Raw genomic sequence first — 14,213 nt, 5'->3', positions numbered from 1 at the left:
AAACTGATTTTTCAACTCGTATTTTGAACTTATCTCCCTAAGTTTTTACTTAAATTTCGGGCGGGAGTACTCGTTGGATGAAAAATTTAATTCCTCATCGAAGGAGTACCCATGTTGCATACTTTCGATGGACCCTACTACATGAAAAATCAGAAATACATGAAAAAATGTTATTGCACGTTTTTTCATGTATTTCTCATTTTTCATGTAGTAGGGTCCATCTAAATTATGCAACATGGGTACTCCTTGGATGAGGAATCAAATTTTGCATCCAACGAGTGTTTTCGGTCAAAATTTGAGTAAACCCATACAAAGATAAGTTGAAAATACGAGTTGAAAAATTAGTTGTCTTTTTTCCCTCTAAAATTTGATGATGTAATCTAATATTATTTTATCATTTCCACTATTATTTTATAATTTCCCTAGGAGGCCCATTTTAGACCTCAAAAATACCCTAATGAAACCCACACGTAGTCTCTTAACCTGTTGGCTAGACGAAGAGCGGTAATCCCAAGAAGTATCATGCCAACTGGGGTATACACTACCTAGATGAAGATAGGGGAGGAACATCTCTGACCCTAGGGGTAACATAGAGGGGTGATACCCTATTGTCAAAATATCCCTCAACCCCAATATCTCTCCATCTCAATTCCACACTATGGGAGCTTAGACGGGGGGAAGAGTTGGCTGAGTTGGCTCATTGCCGTCAATAAGCGATGCCCATTATTAGAGGGGGTCACATCAGTTAGTCCCAGCTGCTCTCTTAAGACCAATAACTTCCCTTTTGTAAAAACCTTAGTGAGAATATATGCAATCTTCTCATCTATCGATATGTGATGGAGTCTAATGGCTCCTCTCTTCACTATGTCTTGAATGATATGATGTCGAATCATTATGTGCTTGGAATTGTCATGAAATAGCTCTCAAAAGATCTTCCTCAACCAAACTCCTTCATAGCTAGCCATGCTAGCAACAATGTACTTTTCCTAGATGATACTGAATGCTACAAAATTATGCTTCCCGCTCATCCAAGATGTTATGGCAGATCCAAGGCAAAAAAAGCATCCAAACATATTGTTGTCGATAACATTTCCTTTCCAATCAGCATCGGTATATCCATGAATTGAACATCTATGACAGAATATCTCAAAACAAGGGTGAAAATCCCATGCAAATATCTAAAAATGTGTTTGGCAGTGATCCGGTGTGCATGGAGAGGCTCGATCAAGAATTGAATCAACATGTTCACTACATAGCATATGTATGAACGGGTGTCCACAAATAACATCAGAGCCCCAATCAACTGTCTATACTTGGACAGATTCACCAAAGTGGGTCTTGCAACTTCTCCACATAAATTCTTGAAATTTGTTTCCATCGGTGTGGGCAAGGACTTACATTTTGTCATTCCAAATTTCTCCAACATCTTCACGACATATTTTCCTTATGAAAGGAAAATCTCACCAGGCCTTTGCCACACATAGAGGACTTGAAAGTGGTTCATGAGTCCATGGTCCTTCATCTCGTATTCGGAAGCTAAGTACCTCTTACACTTTATCGTCAAGTGCTCACTACCTATTAAGAATATATCGTCAACATATAAAACAAAAATCAAAAACATACCTTGGACTACCTTGAAGTCGAGGTTGGGATTGGCATTTCTTATTATGAATCCCAACTTCACTAAATAACTATCTATGTGGGAATACCATTCTCTAGGGGATTTTTTCCAACCATACAAGGCCTTCTTCAACCTACAAACATGTTTATTTTGATCCTCTACTTCAAACTATTGAATGAATGGTTATATATTGAGCCACAGGTGCAAATATATTGTCATAAGGTTCTCCCTCTTTCTGGAAGAATCCTCGGGTGAACCTTGTCTTATATTTATCAATGCTTCCATAGACTCCATGTCAGATCTTGAATAGCCATTTTCAAGTCACCATAGATTTCACCTTCGCTCTCGGCACAATGTCCCATATGTCATTCTTCATAATTGATTTGTATTCTTTGGCCAGAAAATACTTCAAAACTTGTTCTTTCACCACTTCTTCAAAGATGGGAGGTTCATTTTGAATCATAGTGCTCATAGTTGCAACATATCCTTGGTACCTCCATGGCTTCTTTCTTTCTCTAAATGATATTTGTATTGGAACACATCTCTCTTCATCCTGTAATGTTTCACAAAGCCAAGGTCATTTCTTCCTGGTAGGAGGATCACATGGAGGAGGATATAAGCGGTCGATGGGATCCATTCCAATCATCAACAATGTCAGTCCCAGATTTAGGCACAAAATGTCCATCTAAAATATGCATATCGTCATTCTTCTTCTCAAGTGGAGGAGGTGAAGGAAGGTCCCTTGATTTCCCAAGGGAAGGATCTTCATTGAATGTCACATCCCTGTTAATTTCAGCCTTCCTTTGACGAGGAATATATCTTCTAAGTGATTTATAATTTTTCAATATCCAACGAATGTACCTTTTCTTCTAGTGGCTTCCATCTTGTTTCTTTTTCCCTTCAACACGTGTAAATATACAGGGAAACCAAATACATGGAGATGGAAAACATCTAGCTTGACAACTATGAACACTTCTTCAGGGGTCTTGTTGTCCAATGCTTGATGAGGCACCCTATTTGTAACATGTATGGAAAAATTTGTTGCTTCTCCCCAAAGGAACTTCAACAACTTTTGATCATGGAGCATGGGACGAGCAACTTCTAAAGTAGATCCATTCTTTATTTCAGCTACTCCATTTTATCATGAGTATAGGGAACAATTGTCTATTTCTTTATACCTTCCTTCTTGAAAAAATCAATGAACTTATTCGAAATGTATTCTCTACCATTGTGAGACCTAACGATCTAAAATTTCTTCCTTTTTTTATTTTAAACCAAATATTTGAACTCCATGAACATTTCAAAGGTTTAACCCTTGTGGTTCAAATAATATATCCATGTCTTTCTTGAGAACTCATAAATAAATTTGATGTAGTAGATATGGCCACCAATAAAATGTACAAGCATCAAACCATATATGTCGGAAAAAATGAATTGGATGATGTATTTCATTTTTTTCTCACTAGAGGGGAATTATCCCCTTGTCTGACACAACCTAAAGACACTCCATCATGTTGGGCTTGAACATTGGTAATACCAAAGACCGATTTATTCAATTTTGGAAGAGCATAATAATGTATATGGGTCAATATTCCGTGCCATACCTTGCTTAGAGGATTAGTATCTTGGACCAATGCTAGAAGAGGTCCACCAATGACTCTATAAGTCCTTCAAATCTCGATCCTAATGTAAATGCATCTCTTAAAGAGGATCCAACGGGCCAAGTAAGAACCTTTCGCTTGATGAAGTAAACCCTCGTCCGTTTGTCTTCCAAAGAAGATATTGATACCAAATTCTTCTTCAATCCTGAAATATACATCACATCATGGAGCAAAACATATTCTCTAAAATCCAAATGAAATTTCACAGACCCAAAACCTTTAATAGGATTTGTGGAGTTGTCACCGAGAATAATTTTCAAATTTGACTCATTCTTGACCAAATTAGAGAGAAATTACTTATACCATAGAAATGATGAGTGGCTCCACTATAAACCAACCAACTATCCCATGAATCTGGAGGAGAGGAACTAGTGAGTGTAAAAATAAGAATATATTCAGATTGATTTGCAACATTGTTTTCATACCTAGAATATCTTGACTTCTTTTGAGGATGGTGATATTCTTCATGATCTCTTTGAGTATCTCTTCTTCTTCTCTCATCTCTTCCATTATAATAATTCGTTCAACATCTCTTCTTCTCTAACTATTGAACCAATTATTGTTGCTTCTAGTGTTGTAGCGAGGATCATTGTTCTTCTCACGGAAGCCTTGAGCATAGTGGCCTTTCATATGACAATTGTAGCATTCAATATGTGATGATTCCTTGAATCTTACATTTCTTCTATTTGAATTTTGAGGAGGAGGCTTTCTTGAACTTGATGGACCTCATTTTCCTTTATTCTTCTTGTCGTGAGTGATGAATGTAGCAGGACTTCCATCTTCATGATTTTCTATCATGCCCCTTGATATCATCCTTGATTCTTCTTCAGTGACCTTGCCAAAAATATCATCAAATGATGGAAAAGTGTTGTTATTACTTATAGTGATAATGAAGGTTTAACAAATACGAGGGAGAGCTCTAAGAGTTACAATAACCAATTCCATGTCAGGCACAATTTCCCCAACTCTCTACAATTAAACTTTAAGACATGATATCCTCATAATATAGGATCACACAGACTCTTCTTTGTTCATATTCATATCTTTTAGTTCATCTTTCAAGGAGATGATTTCATTCAAATTGTTGACTTCATACATGCCAACTAGCTTATCATACATGTGCTTATACTTCTTCAAACTCCCAACATAAGCAAGTAAATTATATTATAAACCATCAACTATAATTTGATTTATTTTTAACTCACCTTCCTTCTGCTTAATTTTGCAGAAGTAGAAGCATTCTTCAGAGGCCCAAGTACCTTTCCTTGAATGAATTCCAAAACATCATTGTTTTCAGTTATGATCTCCAACTTATTTTTCTATACAATGAAGTTAGATGAGTCACCCAACTTCTCATGCTCCTAAAAGAAAAAAGAAGAAATCTTGACTTAATTAGATATGCTCCCTCAACTTTTTAAAGATGATTGCTTCAAATGTTGTCTCCTTTTGGCTTGTCCTTCACCTTAGTTTTGCTGCCATGTTAAATTTAAGATGACTCTATGTTGATTCAGTTACTTTTACCCCAATTCAATTCTTCAATTAACAATCTCTCATTAATAATTAATATTTCCAATCATCAACATTAATTAGAGATAGAACAATAAATGAAATGACAAAAGAGACAATCAACATACAAACAAGGGACACCAGATTTTTGGTCTATGACCAAGGAAAAACCCACTATGGGGAAACCCTTTGAAATTATTTTTCTATTAGATTGTCATAAAATGTTCAAAAGAGAGCACAATGAGCCAATACGAAATCATCCGACAAAAATAACTCAAAAACATTCACAAATATGTTCCCATTATCAATATAGATTAGAGGCAACTTTTCCTATCTGTGGTCACTGTGGTCAATTTTGGTCCAATTTCAATCTATAACCCTAGAGACCAACGACACAGAGGAAGATGTGTGTGTGCGGATGAAAGCTTCCCACTGCACAAATGAGTCTATGTGCCTACAATTATAGCCAAAAATTACCTATGTCAAGCATATGAATGGAAACAAAATCCCTAACACACATGCGAGCTTCAGAACCTGCAATCTTAGACCTGTACAAACCCGTTTCCTCGACCCAACCTTAGACTTGTGTGAACCAACCAATGTAGAAGAGAAGAAGAAGATGCTTGGTGATGTCCAAATGAGCATTAGGTCACTTGTATTTATAGGCCTTAATGGTGTCCAATTTCCTATTAGCACCAACTTGATCAAATGTGACATTGTGGTCCAAATTGAGTGCTTCAATAGTAAAAATTGGTCTTCTCAAAAAGAGAAATCTCATTCGATGGTTGGAATTGATTACCAAGCTACAAAAGTAACAAAACAAAGTCACAAGTCGGAGAAAATCACAACAACTTCTAATCTGTTCATGGAAGGTAGATCACGTTTATGCACCAAATAGATATAGACTTGACTTTGTTGAATTTCCAACCTTTGTTTTATCTTTCCACGAATGATTGGCTTGTTGTTATGAACTATCTCTTATTTTTTAGATCGATTGAATAGAATTGGTAGGAAGCACTCCCCAGCACACGACGAAAATGAAAAAAATTACAAAACCTAAAATTTGAAACATTCTCGAGGTTTAAACATTTGAACTCTTCCTCTAATTTATATTGACGCATTTAGTTTAATTGTATTAACATTAAGCTCGATGTTAAATCTCAGTTTGCATCATAAGACATTTAAACTTGTAATTGTACTCACGTTAGTAATTGTAATTGTACTCACGTTAGTAAGAGAAAATTAGACAATAGAAGTTAAAATGAATAATATTAAAAAATAACAAAATTTAATTTATAATATTAAACTATAGACATGATGTAAATGTATTCAAATAAAAAAAACTAAATGCATAATTAGAAAAAGTAAGACAAAAATTAAGGAATAAAACATTATATTCTAATTAAAAACACAATAAAAGTAAAATTTAACTAATCTTAGTTTGGATTCCACGACTAATTTAAGAAATGAGAGATTCCTGAAAAATGAGTGAATCGGAAAGAAATTTCCACTTGCTTCAAGATTTTTCACATTTTTCAATCGCATCATTATTTCTAACAATGTTTGCCATGCGTATGGTTGTTTTAGGTGAACGATACAAGAAACGCCCACATGTTTCGAGAAAATTGCATGCAACATCAATATTGTGATGAGTGAAGTCATCCAAGCAGGACTTCATTTCAACGATAATGACTAGCTGGACCACCAGTGTTATATGCTTCCCAAAATGTATTATACAGGCCATGGGATTTTATTTTTTATTTTTTTACACCTTTCCTCAAATTTTCAAATGCTAGCTGCCTTGTTTCAACCTGTCCTTCAATATTCACAGTGAGAAACGATGCAGCAAATTCTACATTATAATAAATCACTATAAAAGCCCAACCATCACAATAAAATATGGATTATATAAAACCTAAACATCACAATAAAATATAAATTATGGTAATAAAGGGTGTGAAATCCTGACACCAAAAAGACAGTAGTCCATATCAGGTTCAGCATATCTCGTCTCAAAACTTCAAGTGCAAACTCACTCCAAAATTAACAGATCAAAGACCAGAGGGCGTGAAATTCAAACGCCAGAGAGACAGTTAGTCATTCATACAAAAGTTCAACATATCTGGTCTCAATTGAAGTGCAGAAACACTTCCAAAGTTACCATCAAAGGGACATTGGGGAAGCCATGTCCACGACATTTTGCTTAAACTATAAGCAATCACTTTATTTCTTACGGTGAAACACACATAATCTCCCACTCCTGTAATCTTAGGCCAAGCTCGAGGAATAATCTTCCAAAGATCTTGCCACATGGATGGCGGCATACTTGTTATCTCCTTCCACGATAAAGAGGAAGATGCAGAAGGGGAATTTAAACCTAATGTCACGCTCACCTTCTCAAGCTCCCAAATAATCACGTTCTGTCCGGTTATAATATTTGAGCATATAATCCCTGCTACAAGAATCCGCGACCCACATGCAATCAGGTAAGGTAATATTTCTGCACCAGGCACATTAGGCAATGACACGAAATAGAAACTCCCATCTCTGATGCTGAAACCCATAACTTGCGTCTGCTGAGCCGTCCCTTTTGTGATGCAATAGAAGAAACCCTCACTGGAAACTATATCATGATGGTAGACTTCCTTCACATTTCTTGGAAGACGCCCCACAATCTTCCATGATTTTTGGAGGAGATCGTAGATTTCCACTATTCGTGCAATAATCCTCTAAACTGAGGCAATTCGTTCGTGCAATAATACTCTAAACTCGCATTCCTTCGTACAATACAACGAAATAAAAATGAAAAAGCCATCCAGTCCACATAGATTCAAAACGTTAAAACCATGCAATTGGAGCCCATTTCACTACACAGTTGACCAAAAAAAATAGTTGCAATATTTATCAGAAATTCCAGAAGACCAATACTATTGAAGTAGTTGGTCCGAAATCTTTACAAAATTATTCAACAAGAACAAACCATTGGCATTAAAGTTTCCAAGCCTGTCGTCTACCACTAAAAGTTTCTACACAAATTCTCGACTAGTTCTTGACTACAATAAAAGCAAACAACATGACACAGAAATATATATACTGTTTTTGCACCAATTCCGTAGAATCATTCAAAGGTCCACTGATTTTCACGCCTGAGCTCCTCCTCCTCTTCAGGAGTAAAATCATTCTTTATGTTGAAAGTTTTACGTATTTCTTCTGGTGTTTTCCCTTTCATCATGTCGGCAACAGTCTGACATGTAAGATCTAGAAGATTTTTTATGTTTAGGTAATTAGCAGCCTGCAAAATCCCGAAAAGCTTAATAAGCCAAAATTTCCATAAATATAGAAATGTATCTATAGCCTGGACAGGCATATACATGTGCTAAGCATTACTAAAGAAAGCGACGAAGATATTGCAGAACAATTACATGGAATGAGATTACACAAAGATTTCTAGCATTGAAGGATCTCAGAAATTAAAAAAACAATTAGTTGATGGAACATTGATTTATTGGAGAAGCCAATTGTAACTGTCCTCAGAGGTTGGGGTAATTCAGGTAGATTAGACCCCTCAAAACAACAAATAAGAAAAGCGTTAGTTTGGTTCAAAGAATACCAAACCATCAAATAAGGGTTTCTGACAGAATACCAGGATAAGGTCGAACAAAGTGGCCTGATCGACTTTAACGAATTCTTCATCCCAAGTCTTGATTTCGTCCTCGGAAATGACCGATTTCTCATGTGCGGGGTTCTGAGCATCGACATGGTGCTTGCAGTATTCGATGACCTTCGAGAGTATCTCACTAGAAACGTTTGGCAGCGGAATAGCATTGGCGGTGCCAGTGTCCTCGATCACGTACTTGATGGTCTGAGATTCAAATGCCACAGCCTCAGTGACATCAAACAATTCGCCATCTGAGCTCTTCAAAGTCACCTTGCTTTCCGAGGCCATGGCTCCCCAACTAAAAAGTTGATCCGAATAAAAGATTATCTGAATAAAAAGAAAGGAGTGAATTTCTGTGTATAAGCGAAGAGAACTCGAGAAAGTATGAACGAACTTTTTCTCGATCAATATGAGATGAGAGATATGTGGTAAGGGCAATAAGTCCATATATTTATAGCCTGATTGATTACCCAAATAACCATGCCATGGGCTTTTCGTTGCTTTTTAAAATTATTTTTTCTTAACTCTAGTTAACATAACCCAAACCTAGAGCTTTTAGGGTTTTCTTATTTTATTGTTTTTAACCGGCTAATTGTTTTCGATTCATGCTCCACCTATTTTAGGGTATTAGTGGGCCAAATTTTCGCTGTTTTTTAAAATTATTTTTTCTTAACTCTAGTTAACATGACCCAAACCTAGAGCTTTTAGGGTTTTCTTATTTTATTGTTTTTTACCAGCTAATTGTTTTCGATTCATGCTCCACCTATTTTAGGGTATTAGTGGGCGAAATTGCATTTCAAATTATTCCTTGCTAAAAATAGCTATTATGTCCTACTTAGCTTAAATGTAGTTAACAAAACAAAAGAATTAACAAAGTCAAAAAATTATTATAAAAATAAAACAAATAATAAAATATTATACTATTGAATGTCATCACCAAAAAATAAGAAATATGATTAACTAATATTATTTATTGAGCCGAGGGGATGTGTAAGTTTATCTGCCATTTGGTCCCCTTAAAATAAAAATAAAATTTATATCGTAAACAAAAAAATAATGTTGGCTATAATACGAAAAATAAGTAAAAAAAAAGTGTTTTCAAAAATATTTCAACAAGAGATTTAAATAAACTAGTTGAAGATCTCTGTTAACTAATTTATGTTCATAAAATTGTAAAAATAAAATAGTTTTATGTTTTATATAAAAAGAATAATCAATGTGGGTTATCAATAAAATATTTTAATAGGAATTAATATATACATATACTTAAAGATACATTATTAATAATAAAGAAACATTTTAACTTGAATGTAGATGTTATGTAAATTATTTTAATGTCAATTATGTGTATATTTACGATGTAAGGCATTCCCCTACGAAATCAACTCCCCCCTTATTGCGCCGTAAGATTATATGTTAGACGATTGAGAAAAGTTGAACCATTCGATCACGAGAAGGTATTTGTGAATTCGTTGAACACTAGTATTCAATTCGCATAGGTAAAGACGTTGTCTACGAACTATTGAACTTTGTCGGTGAGCTCTTGGGCAGTTGATTAACGCGGTTGATTTCTACCACAGTTGATGTGTATCACCCAGATTTGAAGCCGTAGAACCTGTTATTAGAGGAAAATCACGATATGAAGGGCACCGTCTTCGACCTCAGTGTGCTGCCGAAGCGGTTCAGATAGGACTACCTTCTCTAGATGGTGTGTGCCACACTGAAATACGTTTCGCCAGAGGTGATTACGAAGAAGGGATCCAACGGAGCCAAGGCCAACATCTAGTCTTGCATGGTCATATTGTTTGTGCTCCTCACAGGGTACCTGTCGTTCTAGGATGAGAATCTGATAGTAATGTATAAGAAGATCTACAAGGGGATTTCAAATGCCCACCTCATTTTCCTCTGAAGTTCGATGTCTGGTTATCTCACTGCTAGACCCTAACCTCATGACGAGGATAATTGTTCCACATCTCATGGAGGTTTCTTGGTTCTACCAGAGCTTGAAGTGCCCATAGGCCGACAATGATGTGGAATTCAGAGATCTGTGGTTTGTGTTATTTGAATTTTTGATCGGAGAACCCACAGTAATGGAGTTTTTACACCAATGTTTCGAATCCCAAATGGGATCCATATAAATACGATTAATGTTATTAGGATTTATGATATAAATAATAATATATATTCTAGTTTTTAGATATTAATACCAATATGGATTTTAGGTTATTTAATGTTTTTTTGATATTAATATCATTATATATATTAGTTTCTAGATAATTATATTATTTTAAAAAATTTTAGTTTAAAGATTTTGTTTTAAAGTTATTAAATAAGTAAGATTAATTTATTAAAATTATAATCAAAAATTTAAAAATTTAAAAATTAAAATTTAAAATTAAAATTAGGTTTCATTATTTATCTTTACTGCCGACCTGTGCTTTACCTCTATTATTCATCCCTCATGAGTATTTTTTTCCTCCATCTGGCTCTTCTTTTATCATCTTTCTCTTCATCTTTCTCTTTTCCCTGATGATGGATCCCATTTGGGATTCGAAACGTTGGTGTAAAAACTCATTACTGTGGGTTCTCCGATCAAAAATTCAAATGATGTGGAAGTTGGACAACTAGAAGATGTTGGCTTGACCTTCCCTGCCGCCAAGCCGACCTACCTAAAAGCCTTTGACATAATTTCCCTCATGTCGAGGTGCAACCTCTCGAGCTTGTTCGAAATGATGTGGTAAAGAAGGAGTCGAGGTTCACTTTAACTCAACTGGCGTTGAGCAAAATGTCGAAGTTGGTCAGATTCAAGCATTTGGAAGAAAAACCTCAAAATTTAGAAGAAAGGGTTTGGGTAAATCCATGGATCTGATAACAAGAGTGAGTGATTAGGTCCTAGAAAACCTGATGTTCGTGCTGCTGGAATGCTCTAAACAAGTGCCTTCAAAAAATGAAGATACCGAGAAATATGTAGCAGAAAATAAATGCAAAGAAAAGATTCCAACCGTTCCCTCTGTATGGAAGAGACTTCCCGAGGATATATTAGAGTTGGTATTGGCCAAATTTCCACTAAAGAGAATACTCAGATTGAGAACAGTGTGTCACAAGTGGAACATATTATCATTGAGCAAGAGGTTTACCATACTTCATTCTATTCTCCAAGCCCTAAGTGTGCTCTTGTTTGATGTCCTTGATGGTTAATACAAAGTGAGTTATTGATAATGGGAGTGCAAAGAAAGGCGAAACCCATTCTTCTATTTATGTGAATGTGACATCTGAAAGTAATGTAACGGGAAAGGGGAGCTCCAAATCGACCATGAAAGTCGCAAGGGAATTCCATGGATCGAGGAAGAACACAGTGATGGTGGCGATGGCGGCCCTCTCCCTTATTGTCGAGCGACAAATCCCTTACGGTCGAGTGAGAAATTGATGGCGGACCCTATGTTCGAGCCCCTATTGGTCCTTATGGTTGAGCGATAAATCAATGGTGGCCTTAATAGTCGATCCTCTCTCCTTAACAATCAAGTGTGCTATGATAGCGGCCCATTGGTCGAGCAACTAAAGTTCCTTGATGCTTATTGGGTGGTGGGCTTATGGTCGAGCATGCTTACACATCCTTGGCAGAGGTTTTAGCAGAATACACTATTCGTTTTGCCATTTTAGGAGGCAGAGGTTTTGAAGAGTAATGACATATATAATGATATTGATTTCTTATATATCTAGTTACCGAAAGAAAAGAGAGAAAGAGCCCAAAAGCCAGCCTGATGCACTCAACTTACCTGCATCCACACCACCTCCCTAATTCTTCATTAAAGAAAAGAAAAGAAAAGCTAAGTAGCTTGGTTTTTTGAGTCATTCCCTCCTAATTGATAGCCCAGTGAAATGGTGGTAGTTATATATGAGCATGTGGTAGTTTAGGTTCAGTCAGTTCCTTGCTTTGGGCTTACAATACCTGATAGCAAGCTCATAATCCAGCCTATGTTGTAGTAGTTTTCCAGAGGAATGCATCGAGAGCCTCGTGGAATATTGTCTAAAAGGCCATTTGCATGTGTTTTATGGCTACTTGACATGCCCAAGCGAGCTACCCTGCGTAGACTGAGTATAACCCTAAGAATTTGGCCATTTGGGGATGTGCAAGCAGGCTCGACCACTATTTACCCACCCAATCCCCTAAGGCAGAGGTTTTCACATCTTTCTCTCCTATTATTGCCATTTTAGGATGCGGAAGTAGGCTCAACCACTATTTATCCACCCACTCCACTCCCCCGAAGGCAGAGGTTTTGAAGCGTAATGACATATATAATTCATTCATGCATAATGGCATATGCCGATAGAAATAAGAATGACTTCTATAATGTCAGTCATCTGATTTCATTTGAATGAGAAGCAAACAAACGACTATACTTGCGTGATCCTCTTCCATTGGTTGAGAGTCTGGCAGGTTCACGATGGCGACCTTTTTGGTTACCTCTTTTGCTATCCTTTTTATGTCACCAACCCAGAAACAGGAAAGCTACCATCACTTGGTAGGGAAATGAGGATCCTTTCTATTCATATGTATGTGACCATTATATTAGAAGCATCCTCCCGTTCCCACCTTCGTTATGACAATGTGTCACAAACAGTATTGGAATTCGTTGGTTGGGAAGAGAGTACAAAGCTCGCAAACAACTTTGTGAAAAACGGGTGGGATACAATTTTGGAGAGGGGCGATGGTGTTTCTCAAGGTATTTGTCTTCTTGCAGTCAAGGGAGATAGTTCAGGGGTTAGGCTACATCATTGCCTTATCTTGACGTTGAAGCCTTTCAGTATTTCTGTGAAACATTTCTTCATGAAGCCCTGGTTACCTTTTCTCTCCAATAATTTTATTTTTAGCAATAATTGTATAGACCAATGGTATTCACTTGACTTCAATCCATTGCATAGTTTGTTCCCCCGTTTTTATCTCATATATCGATATATTAAATTACTTTGACAACTATATATTGATTTGGATTTGTCTTTCTTTGGGATTTTTAGAGCTTCAATGTTTATAGTTGTCTGAGATTCTTTATCATTAGTTTATTGATCTGAGCTATAAATTTCCTCTAGGTTCTACTCTTGTGGGCCTGTTATTAGAAAAACATTATGCCGCAAGTTTTGAGCCTTTATCTCTATGAAAAGGAAGTGCATATTTATATTCATTTGGATTTTTTGACGTTATTGTTTTCTTTTCTTCTGAAAACAGTATTTTTATTATGTTAAAATGAAACCCTTGCATTCACTTGCAGTTGGGTCTCTTTCACAATTTTTTTGAGTGCCATTCCATTTTTTGAATGAAAATAAACAAACTGTATTGAACCATTCAATTTTTGTGATGGTTTTCTTTATGGTGAATATTTTGAAACTTTTTAGAAGGATAATGCTTATGTTCCTCCTATCTGTTTAATTTCCTGAGGACCTATCCTGCAAACTTAATAAACATATTTAAGGCCACCTAACTAAGGTTGTCACAACTGATAATTAAAATAAAAAATCATTGCCAAAGTAAAAACTCTTAAAGTAGGTTTGAGGCACTCTAAGAGCCTGCATACATTAGTTCGAATTGATCAAATGAGTTCAGGGTGGAGACACTCTAGATCTTCTCTTAATGATCCATGTCGTTCCAGGGACACACATAAGACAAAGAGGGCTTATGAAAACTCGAAAATAAAAATGGTCAGAATGATTTCAAACTAGGACCTGAGCGTATATGTCATCATCCTAATCATGGCAGTGTGAACAGTTCCTC

The 14,213-nt window shown here is 36.1% G+C and overlaps 1 protein-coding gene across 1 annotated transcript; it reads right to left on the bottom strand.

Moving 5' to 3' along the window:
- Positions 1-7,871: 7,871 nt before the first annotated feature.
- Positions 7,872-8,734, bottom strand: LOC149171749 (SKP1-like protein 1B). The gene is made up of 2 exons (XM_089427585.1): positions 8,432-8,734; positions 7,872-8,080 (listed from the first exon to the last, which is right to left on the bottom strand). The coding sequence occupies exons 1-2, from the start codon at positions 8,732-8,734 to the stop codon at positions 7,907-7,909; spliced, it is 477 nt and encodes a 158-aa protein (XP_089283711.1). The 3' UTR covers positions 7,872-7,906.
- Between the last annotated feature and the right edge of the window lie 5,479 nt (positions 8,735-14,213).

The sequence above is a fragment of the Pinus tabuliformis genome, chromosome 4_2, assembly GCF_031772625.1.
Source record: "Pinus tabuliformis cultivar Carrire ecotype Pingquan chromosome 4_2, CPIR1, whole genome shotgun sequence".
NCBI classification, from domain to species: domain Eukaryota; kingdom Viridiplantae; phylum Streptophyta; class Pinopsida; order Pinales; family Pinaceae; genus Pinus; species Pinus tabuliformis.
Note: the sequence above shows the minus strand (reverse complement) of the source record. Positions and strands in the feature narration are given on the sequence as shown.